We start from the raw sequence: 13228 nt of genomic DNA on the forward strand, positions 1-13228 counted from the left end.
GCCAGATATTATGGAGGAACAGTCAGCATGCCAGATATTATGGAGGAACAGTCAGCATGCCAGATATTATGGAGGAACAGTCAGCATGCCAGATATTATGGAGGTACAGTGAGCATGCCAGATATTATGGAGGTACAGTCAGCATGCCAGATATTATGGAGGTACAGTCAGCATGCCAGATATTATGGAGGAACAGTCAGCATGCCAGATATTATGGAGGAACAGTCAGCATGCCAGATATTATGGAGGAACAGTCAGCATGCCAGATATTATGGAGGAACAGTGAGCATGCCAGATATTATGGAGGAACAGTGAGCATGCCAGATATTATGGAGGTACAGTGAGCATGCCAGATATTATGGAGGTACAGTGAGCATGCCAGATATTATGGAGGTACAGTCAGCATGCCAGATATTATGGAGGAACAGTCAGCATGCCAGATATTATGGAGGAACAGTCAGCATGCCAGATATTATGGAGGTACAGTCAGCATGCCAGATATTATGGAGGTACAGTCAGCATGCCAGATATTATGGAGGAACAGTCAGCATGCCAGATATTATGGAGGAACAGTCAGCATGCCAGATATTATGGAGGAACAGTCAGCATGCCAGATATTATGGAGGTACAGTGAGCATGCCAGATATTATGGAGGTACAGTCAGCATGCCAGATATTATGGAGGTACAGTCAGCATGCCAGATATTATGGAGGAACAGTCAGCATGCCAGATATTATGGAGGAACAGTCAGCATGCCAGATATTATGGAGGAACAGTCAGCATGCCAGATATTATGGAGGAACAGTCAGCATGCCAGATATTATGGAGGTACAGTGAGCATGCCAGATATTATGGAGGTACAGTCAGCATGCCAGATATTATGGAGGTACAGTCAGCATGCCAGATATTATGGAGGAACAGTCAGCATGCCAGATATTATGGAGGTACAGTGAGCATGCCAGATATTATGGAGGAACAGTCAGCATGCCAGATATTATGGAGGAACAGTCAGCATGCCAGATATTATGGAGGAACAGTCAGCATGCCAGATATTATGGAGGTACAGTGAGCATGCCAGATATTATGGAGGAACAGTCAGCATGCCAGATATTATGGAGGAACAGTGAGCATGCCAGATATTATGGAGGTACAGTGAGCATGCCAGATATTATGGAGGTACAGTCAGCATGCCAGATATTATGGAGGTACAGTCAGCATGCCAGATATTATGGAGGAACAGTCAGCATGCCAGATATTATGTAGGAACAGTCAGCATGCCAGATATTATGGAGGAACAGTCAGCATGCCAGATATTATGGAGGAACAGTCAGCATGCCAGATATTATGGCGGTACAGTCAGCATGCCAGATATTATGGAGGTACAGTCAGCATGCCAGGTATTATGGAGGAACAGTCAGCATGCCAGATATTATGGAGGAACAGTCAGCATGCCAGATATTATGGAGGTACAGTCAGCATGCCAGATATTATGGAGGAACAGTCAGCATGCCAGATATTATGGAGGAACAGTCAGCATGCCAGATATTATGGAGGTACAGTCACCATGCCAGATATTATGGAGGTACAGTGAGCATGCCAGATATTATGGAGGTACAGTCAGCATGCCAGATATTATGGAGGAACAGTCAGCATGCCAGATATTATGGAGGAACAGTCAGCATGCCAGATATTATGGAGGAACAGTCAGCATGCCAGATATTATGGAGGAACAGTCAGCATGCCAGATATTATGGAGGTACAGTGAGCATGCCAGATATTATGGAGGTACAGTGAGCATGCCAGATATTATGGAGGTACAGTCACCATGCCAGATATTATGGAGGAACAGTCAGCATGCCAGATATTATGGAGGTACAGTCAGCATGCCAGATATTATGGAGGAACAGTCAGCATGCCAGATATTATGGAGGAACAGTCAGCATGCCAGATATTATGGAGGAACAGTCAGCATGCCAGATATTATGGAGGAACAGTCAGCATGCCAGATATTATGGAGGAACAGTCAGCATGCCAGATATTATGGCGGTACAGTGAGCATGCCAGATATTATGGAGGAACAGTCAGCATGCCAGATATTATGGAGGTACAGTGAGCATGCCAGATATTATGGAGGTACAGTGAGCATGCCAGATATTATGGAGGTACAGTCACCATGCCAGATATTATGGAGGAACAGTCAGCATGCCAGATATTATGGAGGTACAGTCAGCATGCCAGATATTATGGAGGAACAGTCAGCATGCCAGATATTATGGAGGAACAGTCAGCATGCCAGATATTATGGAGGAACAGTCAGCATGCCAGATATTATGGAGGAACAGTCAGCATGCCAGATATTATGGAGGAACAGTCAGCATGCCAGATATTATGGCGGTACAGTGAGCATGCCAGATATTATGGAGGAACAGTCAGCATGCCAGATATTATGGAGGAACAGTCAGCTCAAGTGAGAGAGAGACACAGACAGGAACCTTGATAATTGTTTGGTAAACGGCTTGAGTAAACAGCCTTATTTATCCACTATCTTTGTGTTTGCATGGCTGTGTGTTTATGTATGACTGTGTGTTGAGCAGCTTGGCAGGGTGTCTCCAGACTGGTGTTGTGGCGTCAGGTGGAGCAGCTCAGAGACCTGGCTCTCTGTCTGGAAGAGGAGATGACTACTGGAGACTGTTGTGTAGCTGGGACTTCTCTCTGCTACACCACGCAGACATACACACACACAGAACCGACCTGCTAGAACAGCTAAAGGTACATGTACTGTACACACAGGTGATGCACCATGTTCAGTCTGAACTCATGCCTGAATGACAGTACACTCTACAGACAGTACACTCTACAGACAGACAGATGTGGCCTACACTCTTCCTGTATGGCTGGATGTCATAGATAGGTGGTCACACACACACACACACACACAGTCTAAGTTTCCCAGAAAAATCCAATACTTCCAGGGCCGTAACCAGGGTCTGAGTTCGAACAAAGTTTAAGCTCATCAACTGCATTTTAAAATGCTATTCGGAGAGCAGCATAAACCAGCAGATATGACCCCAGCCATTATCACACTGGCTGCTGTAGCTCCATTCAGCTCAGTCCATGTAAAAACGATGATTTAAACTAGAGGTCGACCGATTATGATTTTTCAACACCAATAGCGATTATTGGAGGACCCAAAAAAAGCCGATGCCGATTAAAAAAAATAACAAAATTATAATAAAGAAGAAAAAAAATGTTTTTGCAATAATGACAATTACAACAATACTGAATGAACACTTTTCTTTTACCTTAATACATCAATAAAATCAATTTAGCCTCAAATAAATAATGAAACATGTTCAATTTGGTTTAAATAATGCAAAAACACAGTGTTGGAGAAGACAGTAAAAGTGTAATATGTGCCATGTAAGAAAGCTAGACTTGAACCCAGAATCTCTAGTGGCACAGCTAGCACTGCGATGCAGTGTCTTAGACCACTGTCACACTCGGGAGGCCTCGTATTCTACTATTGTAACTCTCACCAGGACGTCGAGACCCCAGCCGTAACATTGGTTGATTAGACCACTAGTCTACGTTATCTATGGTCTAAACAGTCGTAACATTGGTTGATTAGACCACTAGTCTAATCAACGTTATCTATGAAAACGACTAAGGAAACATAGATAGACTCCTATCTGTATAGATCTCGGCCTGGAGGTTATTGTTCAGGACAGGCTTCTTCAGAGGAAGACCAGCAACAGTAGTCTTTGATTTGAAAAACAACAAAGTGATCACCCCGCCACTTGTTTTGATTAAACAGCAACAGTAGGACTTAAATTGCGCCTGTAGGCGACTTCTCAGCGATGGCAGACGGTGGAGAGAGGTAGGAAACAGGCAGAGGAGAGGAGGCTTGCGGTGCAGCCGGAGGTAAAGGTGGTGTCGTATTATGACAGAATAATGGATCAAGCAGCTGTAATTCTGAGAGGCTACGTTATAGAGAGATTCAGAGCAGAAGGGATACAGATGTCTCCTGAAGAGCTGGGTGGAACACCTAATGAACTCCAGGGTCATGAGTTAAAAGAGATGGTGGACGGGCTACTGGAGACTACTGAGGAAATTAACACAAATGCTGAGCTTCAACACTTAATAAGTGAAGTCCCGGTCCATTGTATCCAGGATGTTTTCGTTGGAACAACCAAGGAGATTTTCACAGATGGAATCAACTTCGGCAGAGTAGCAGCCCTTTATCATCTGGCCTACAAGTTTATTCACAGAGCACATTCACAGAACCAACCCCAAGTCATGGTTAACATTATCAACTGGACTCCACAGTTCATCAGAGAATACATTTGCAAAAATATCTAAAAACCTGTTTTCACTTTGTCATTATGGGGTAATGTGTGTAGCTTGATGAGGCAGAAAAAAGCAGTTTAAGTAATTTTAGAATAAGGCTGTAATGTATCAAAGTGTGGAAAAAGTCAAGGTTTCTGAATACTTTCCGAATGCACTGTATGAGTGAGGGTATAAGGGAGCAATAATTTGTTGTGTACTGACGTTGTTTGTCATAGGATAAAATCCCTATGGGGGAAATACATGGGGTGGAGGGATGAAAGATAGTGACAACACACAGAAGGCTGCACCTTTATCACACATGTTCCAACTCTAGGGACATAGAGCTTCAAAAGAATCACTATGAGACATCGTCTGCCCAAGTGAGCCAAACGGACCAAATTTGGGAGTCTGGCTCATGAGTTAACTTTGGTGACCTCCTAAAATATTGTTTAATGTTATAGTGTTGTTCAATATTATAGGGTAATATTATAATAATATATTTTTTTAAATTACAGTAAACTCCGCTTATTGTGACTAAAAACATAGTTTTGTATTTAATGATGATGATCCCTAATGTTGCTTAAAGGGGCAATCTGCGATTTGCTACATTTTTATTTTTTTACATTTCAGCCGTGTGTATATCAGACAAATATACCGGGGATATGACGCAAAAATACTTGTTTCCTGTTATTTTTGTGTGGGTAACATAACCAGTTTATAATAGCAATAAGGCGCCTCAGGGGTTTGTGGTATAGGGCCAATATACCACACCACCGCGGGCATCATTGCTTAATTAATGCCTCATGAGCTTAGTTCAACTGTCTAACCTCATCAAAACCCACATTATAATCTTGTTTTACTCCATTGCTTGTGAACAATGTAATTGTAAACAAACACTGTACAGTCGTGGCCAAAAGTTTTGAGAATGACACAAATATTAACTTATTTACATGTATTTTAGATTGTCTGAAGCGTGCATTTCCCAATCATAATTTAGGTCACCCAGGATAATAACTTCTGATTTATTAAAAGAAGACAACAAACTAGTTAACACCTCGAGTGCACAAAGATTAGCCGAGGGAGGATGGTAAACACTTATGACAGTTATGGATACATTTTTCCCCAAGCAAAGGCTTAAAGATATTAGCTAAAAAAAAACATTGGCAAGAAAAATGTATTTCAGTAAAGAAACAGAAAAAATATTTTGATGTAAACCAGTTTAGGAAGTAAGCTCCTAATGTTCAGATGCATCAACACAAGTCCTTTTAAGATTTTTAAAGTCACATGGAGTCTCCAACTGAAACAAGCTACGTTCAATAGGTGGTTGCAGGCCCTGTCTGATGGCTACGTTCAATAGGTGGTTGCAGGCCCTGTCTGATGGCTACGTTCAATAGGTGGTTGCAGGCCCTGTCTGATGGCTACGTTCAATAGGTGGTTGCAGGCCCTGTCTGATGGCTACGTTCAATAGGTGGTTGCAGGCCCTGTCTGATGGCGACGTTCAATAGGTGGTTGCAGGCCCTGTCTGATGGCTACGTTCAATAGGTGGTTGCAGGCCCTGTCTGATGGCTACGTTCAATAGGTGGTTGCAGGCCCTGTCTGATGGCTACGTTCAATAGGTGGTTGCAGGCCCTGTCTGATGGCTACGTTCAATAGGTGGTTGCAGGCCCTGTCTGATGGTTGATATCGATATAGTTGGTATGGCTATAAGATTGCACAGAACTCAGTAGATCACAGTGGAAGTAAGTGGAGTTCCTTCCACTTGCTGATGAGAGGACGGCTCACAATAATGGCTGTAACGGAGCAAATGGAATGGCATCAAACACAATGGGAAGCATGTGTTTACCGTATTTGATAGCATTCCAACGATTCCGCTCCAGCCATTACTACGAACCCATCCTCCCCAATTAAGGTGCCACCAACCTCCTGTGATAGAACTTCCCCATTTGGCCTATCCCTGTTGGTAATAGAGGAAGGAGTAGACATTGTAATTACTTTTCAAAGGTTGGCACCACAGGCCCTGAGGCCGCAGCCAATGTCGATATGAGGAACTCTCAGAGTAACCAATGATAGAATGTTATAAACTGACTTACATTGGCTTGGTTGCTATCGTGCATCAGTCCAAGCCCTTGGAAGGGGACGCTGAGTAATAACTTAGACTCGCTCATTAGTAACACGTTGAACTTGGATTATGTCCAGGGTTGGGGTCAATTCAGAAAGTAAACCAAATGTCAGTGTAATTCCTGAATTGACTGGAATTGAAATAAAACAATTCTGCTTCTCATTAAAGTGCCTTCTATACTGTAAGGAATAGCCTTTATCATGTGATTGACTCTTATAGTTGTGTTGGAATTGGAATGAAATTGATGCCACTTCCCTGCTTGCACATCGCTTAACTTGATCTGTATGTATCTGACCCAATTAAATGCTGTTAGTGGCAAATGCACAAATGTGTTTTCCCTAATAAAAAATAAAAAAAAGCTCTAGTCTCTTTGGGCTGTGTATATCTTCTATACATACTGCATTAAAGAGAGAGTCTGAGATTTTGGCAATTAAGCCCTTAGTCAGATGATGTCGCGGATACCATTTTTATGTCTCTGCATGAAGAGAACGTCAGACTCAGGATGAAAACAATTAGAATCCGGGGCAGGGGGATTTTTAAATATTGTTCCAACAGAGGGAATAATGATCATCACAAATATTGATTTGGATCAATAACTGTCATAGGAAGGGAATGATAACAAAGTACCGACGACCTGTCTTTGATCAGTAACTAATAATATTACTCAAATTGAAACAGTACTCTGTTATATTACTCATTACTGCAAAAAGTAATATTATTACTGTAATGCGATACCCCCAACACTGACCCACGCACGCACACACAGAAACAATCTGCTAGTATTGTTAAAGGTACACACACACAGAAACAATCTGCTAGTATTGTTAAAGGTACACACACAGAAACAATCTGCTAGTATTGTTAAAGGTACACACACACAGAAACAATCTGCTAGTATTGTTAAAGGTACACACACAGAAACAATCTGCTAGTATTGTTAAAGGTACACACACACAGAAACAATCTGCTAGTATTGTTAAAGGTAGTATTGGTAGTATTGCTAGCACTCACTTCCATCATCATGAAGTGCTTTGAGAGACTAGTCACGGATCATATCACCTCCACCCTACCTGACACCCTAGACCCACTCCAATTTGCTTACCGCCCCAATAGGTCCACAGACGATGCAATCGCCATCACACTGCACACTGCCCTAACCCATCTGGACAAGAGGAGTACCTATGTAAGAATGCTGTTCATCGATTACAGCTCAGCATTTAACACCATAGTACCCTCCAAACTCGTCATTAAGCTCGAGACCCTGGGTAACCCCTGCGCAACTGGGTCCTGGACTTCCTGATGGGCCGCCCCCAGGTGGTGAGGGTAGGTAATAACATCTCCACCCCGCTGATCCTCAACACTGGGTCCCCACAAGGGTGCGTTCTCAGCCCTCTCCTGTACTCCCTGTTCACCCATGACTGCGTGGCCATGCACACCTCCAACTCAATCACCAAGTTTGCAGACGACACTACAGTGGTAGGCTTGATTACCAACAACGACGAGACGGCCTACAGGGAGGAGGTGAGGGCCCTCGGAGTGTGGTGTCAGGAAAATAACCTCACACTCAATGTCAACAAAACAAAGGAGATGATCGTGGACTTCAGGAAACAGCAGAGGGAGCAGCCCCCTATTCACATCGACGGGACAGTAGTGGAGAAGGTGTAAAGTTTTAAGTTCCTCGGCGTACACATTACGGACAAACTGAAAATGGTCCACCCACACAGACAGCATGGTGAAGAAGGCACAGTGGATAATACATCATTCACAATGGATAATACATCATTCACAATGGATAATACATCATTCACAAGGGATAATACATCATTCACAAGAGATAATATACTGCTTAAAAAAATAAAGGGAACACTTAAACAACACATCCTAGATCTGAATGAAATAAATAATCTTATTAAATACTTTTTTCTTTACATAGTTGAATGTGCTGACAACAAAACCACACAAAAATAATCAATGGAAATCCAATTTATTAACCCATGGAAGTCTGGATTTGGAGTCACACTCAAAATTAAAGTGGAAAACCACACTACAGGCTGATCCAACTTTGATGTAATGTCCTTAAAACAAGTCAAAATGAGGCTCAGTAGTGTGTGTGGCCTCCACGTGCCTGTATGACCTCCCTACAACGCCTGGGCATGCTCCTGATGAGATGGCGGATGGTCTCCTGAGGGATCTCCTCCCAGACCTGGACTAAAGCATCCGCCAGCTCCTGGACAGTCTGTGGTGCAACGTGGCGTTGGTGGATGGAGCGAGACATGATGTCCTAGATGTGCTCAATTGGATTCAGGTCTGGGGAACGGGCGGGCCAGTCCATAGCATCAATGCCTTCCTCTTGTAGGAACTGCTGACACACTCCAGCCACACGAGGTCGAGCATTGTCTTGCATTAGGAGGAACCCAGGGCCAACCGCACCAGCATATGGTCTCACAAGGGGTCTGAGGATCTCATCTCGGTACCTAATGGCAGTCAGGCTACCTCTGGCGAGCACATGGTGGGCTGTGCGGCCCCCCAAAGAAATGCCACCCCACACCATGACTGACCCACCGCCAAACCGGTCATGCTGGAGGATGTTGCAGGCAGCAGAAAGTTCTCCACGGCGTCTCCAGACTCTGTCACGTCTGTCACATGTGCTCAGTGTGAACCTGCTTTCATCTGTGAAGAGCACAGGGCGCCAGTGGTGAATTTGCCAATCTTGGTGTTCTCTGGCAAATGCCAAACATCCTGCACGGTGTTGGGCTGTAAGCACAACCCCCACCTGTGGACGTCGGGCCCTCATACCACCCTCATGGAGTCTGTTTCTGACCGTTTGAGCAGACACATGCACATTTGTGGCCTGCTGGAGGTTATTTTGCAGGACTCTGGCAGTGCTCCTCCTTGCACAAAGGCGGTAGCGGTCCTGCTGCTGGGTTGTTGCCCTCCTACGGCCTCCTCCACGTCTCCTGATGTACTGGCCTGTCTCCTGGTAGCGCCTCCATGCTCTGGACACTACGCTGACAGACACAGCAAACCTTCATGCCACAGCTCGCATTAATGTGCCATCCTGGATGAGCTGCACTACCTGAGCCACTTGTGTGGGTTGTAGACTCTGTCTCATGCTACCACTAGAGTGAAAGCACCGCCAGCATTCAAAAGTGACCAAAACATCAGCCAGGAAGCATAGGAACTGAGAAGTGGTCTGTGGTCCCCACCTGCAGAACCACTCCTTTATTGGGGGTGTCTTGCTAATTGCCTATAATTTCTACCTGTTGTCTATTCCATTTGCACAACAGCATGTGAAATGTATTGTCAATCAGTGTTGCTTCCTAAGTGGACAGTTTGATTTCACAGAAGTGTGATTGACTTGGAGTTACATTGTGTTGATTAAGTGTTCCCTTTATTTTTTTGAGCAGTGTATATCATTCACAAGGGATAATACATCATTCACAAGAGATAATACATCTTTCACAAGTGATAATACATCATTCACAAGAGATAATACATCATTCACAAGTGATAATACATCATTCACAAGAGATAATACATCATTCACAAGTGATAATATATCATACACAGGTGATAGGCTAATATTGTCACCATCAGACTATTCTTGATTTAATCTTGTTTTTACATATACTGAATAATATATGTGTGAAATTTGTTTTGATTTAGAATGGACCATTATCATGCACCTGTCTCGAAAGCCACCTATGAGTAACTCGCCAAACAATTCTGAAAGTACATGCAATTGTTACGTGTTCCACCGCTGTCAAACAAATCTCACAAGTATCAAACACCGCAAGCTCCCATCTACTATCTAATCAACACCACTTTTACATTATCCCACCCCTGGTTAGCCACTATTGTCTTAAAAAGACAAACCTAACACAATATCTGCAAATTAATTTCCAGCAGTATTTCCCCAGTCTGTGTGGTGCGTGCATTTGTCTATCACTCCGTGTGTTGTCAGTTGATGTGACAACCATTGTGTGGGTTGACAGAAGTACTTTCCCCAAAAACGTTTTGATTGAATATTAAAACATACAATCTACCTGCAGTGAAGCCACTCAACATTTTATATTACATTTAGTCATCTAACAGACTCCCATCCAGAGAGACCCACAGGAGCAACCAGGGTCACCAACCATCCAAGATCTAAACAGCAAGGACAACAGTAATCTAAACAGGAAGGACAACAGTAATCTAAACAGGAAGGACAACAGTAATCTAAACAGGAAGGACAACAGTAATCTAAACAGGAAGGACAACAGAAATCTAAACAGCAAGGACAACTGTATATATTTCAGTGCATGTGTGGCACTATTTACGTGTGTGTGTGTCTGTGTGTGTGCACATATGTGCGTTTGAATATGAGTGTGTGTATATGCATGTGTACAAGCACCTGCGTGGCTTAAGCCTCAGGCAAAGAGGCATTGGATGTAACAGCGTTGCCCCTCACTGTCATTCCAACATACTGTTTTGTTGTTTATTTTAGACTTTTATCTTTGACCGTCATTCTATCCGCCGTCCAGCAACTCCACACGCACTTGTCTCCAATTCCACATCCCAATCCTCAGTTTCCCTGAGCCCATCCCACCTATCTCTGCTGGCCACCCTCTTCAGATTTCTACGCCCCATATGTCTTTCAACTATGCTGTGATGTTTAACATAGATTCAAATTGTATCTAATCTAGTAGAATCCAGAGATTGAGAAATTGAAGATGAATACTTTTACTAAGAGTATTAGAATATTAGTAATTGACTAACCAGGTGTCTCTAAGATCTCCCAACAATGCTATTTCTAGGGTCAATTTTAGACAAATGCCTTTTCAGCCATTCCTGAACCTGAGACCAGAAAAAGGCTCCTGAGGGCAATACCAGAACAAAAGGTCTATTGATTCTCTATCTAGCTGCAATGATTGTATAGCCCAAATATTAAACATTTTGTTGGTGGCAAGAATTGTGTACAATAATTTTAGCTGAAAAGCACAAAGTCTTAAATCTTGTTTTACATATCAACTTATATGTGCCTTATATGTGCCATGGAATTGGTACATCAAAAATTTCTTCCCAGCTATTTTGAAATCTGTATGGCACAGCTGTCAACATCCTGGTCTCAATTAAATGTTAACTGCAAAGTAGTTTTACCTGGCAGAAGTATGTCATGAGGAAGTACATCATTTGTATCTAATATTTGTTATTTGCAAACTTTGCCATGAAATAAGCAGCAGCAGTACAGAACCATCACTAGACCAGCACATTAAAGGCTCATTCCTCACTCACTAGATGCACATTTAAAGGGCCAGATGCACAATTCTTTTTTGTATTTAACATCAAGCATGGACATGGATTCAGAACATCCAATTTCATTATTTCTCTATGAACAATTGTAGTTATAAGAGGGAAAAACTATACAAATCTAAAAACAAGACAAATAAAACTGAGAAAACATAATTGGGTAAAATATAAACATAATTTGAGAAGGAAAAAAAAAACATTTTGTAGAGCCCCCCTTATTTTACCAGGTGTATTGACAGAAAACATAGTACACTACATTCTCTTGTACACTAAGGACCAAGGGAAGAGTTGACAACATAGTACACTACATTCTCTTGTACACTAAGGACCAGGGGAAGAGTTGACAACATAGTACACTACATTCTCTTGTACACTAAGGACCAAGGGAAGAGTTGACAACATAGTACACTACATTCTCTTGTACACTAAGGACCAGGGGAAGAGTTGACAACATAGTACACTACATTCTCTTGTACACTAAGGACCAAGGGAAGAGTTGCAGGGAGAGGAGAAGAGAAGAATGTTCCTATTTGAAAGCTAGAAAACAATGAGATGTTTCATATATATATTTAACGTATCTCTCATGCTAGAAATGGACCCCATATCTACATACTGTACTACCAGGGTTAACTTGCTGTTCTCCACAGGAGGAGAGGATATGTTCTATATCTATCGTCTATCTGGGTTTTGCCACATGCTTAGCTTTTTTTCAAATTTAAATCAGGGCACTTGGAATTCCCCAATGGCACTTCTCCCTGTAAAGAGCTCAGCGTTGCTTCCTCCAGTATGCTGTCTACAACACTTCTCCCTGTAAAGAGCTCAGCGTTGCTTCCTCCAGTATGCTATGTCTACAACACTTCTCCCTGTAAAGAGCTCAGCGTTGCTTCCTCCAGTATGCTATGTCTACAACACTTCTCCCTGTAAAGAGCTCAGCGTCGCTTCCTCCAGTATGCTATGTCCACAACACTTCTCCCTGTAAAGAGCTCAGCGTTGCTTCCTCCAGTATGCTATGTCTACAACACTTCTCCCTGTAAAGAGCTCAGCGTTGCTTCCTCCAGTATGCTATGTCCACAACACTTCTCCCTGTAAAGAGTTCAGCGTTGCTTCCTCCAGTATGCTATGTCCACAACACTTCTCCCTGTAAAGAGTTCAGATATGTTTCCTCCAGTATGCTATGTCCACAACACTTCTCCCTGTAAAGAGTTCAGATATGTTTCCTCCAGTATGCTATGTCCACAACACTTCTCCCTGTAAAGAGTTCAGATATGTTTCCTCCAGTATGCTATGTCCACAACACTTCTCCCTGTAAAGAGTTCAGATATGCTTCCTCCAGTATGCTATGTCCACAACACTTCTCCCTGTAAAGAGTTCAGATATGTTTCCTCCAGTATGCTATGTCCGCAACACTTCTCCCTGTAAAGAGTTCAGATATGTTTCCTCCAGTATGCTATGGCTGCAGCACTTCTCCCTGTAAAGAGCTCAGCGATGTTT

At 42.8% G+C, this 13228-nt stretch overlaps 1 protein-coding gene and 2 pseudogenes across 1 annotated transcript in view; 2 read left to right on the plus strand and 1 right to left on the minus strand.

Annotated features, from left to right (window-relative positions):
* The window catches only part of LOC106591170 (transmembrane channel-like protein 5), a 49690-nt gene that overhangs the window by 14995 nt on the left and 21467 nt on the right, over positions 1 to 13228 (plus strand). Inside the window, exon 10 of the mRNA XM_045719649.2 lies at positions 2595 to 2769. Within this exon, the coding sequence (XP_045575605.2) occupies positions 2595 to 2769 (175 nt within the window). The remainder of the gene's footprint in view (positions 1 to 2594; positions 2770 to 13228) is intronic.
* On the plus strand, positions 2780 to 4359 carry LOC145879743 (apoptosis regulator BAX-like; annotated as a pseudogene).
* The window catches only part of LOC145879797 (apoptosis regulator BAX-like), a 4493-nt pseudogene continuing 859 nt past the window's right edge, over positions 9595 to 13228 (minus strand).

The sequence above is a fragment of the Salmo salar genome, chromosome 06 (assembly GCF_965601325.2).
Source record: "Salmo salar chromosome 06, fSalSal1, whole genome shotgun sequence".
NCBI lineage: Eukaryota > Metazoa > Chordata > Actinopteri > Salmoniformes > Salmonidae > Salmo > Salmo salar.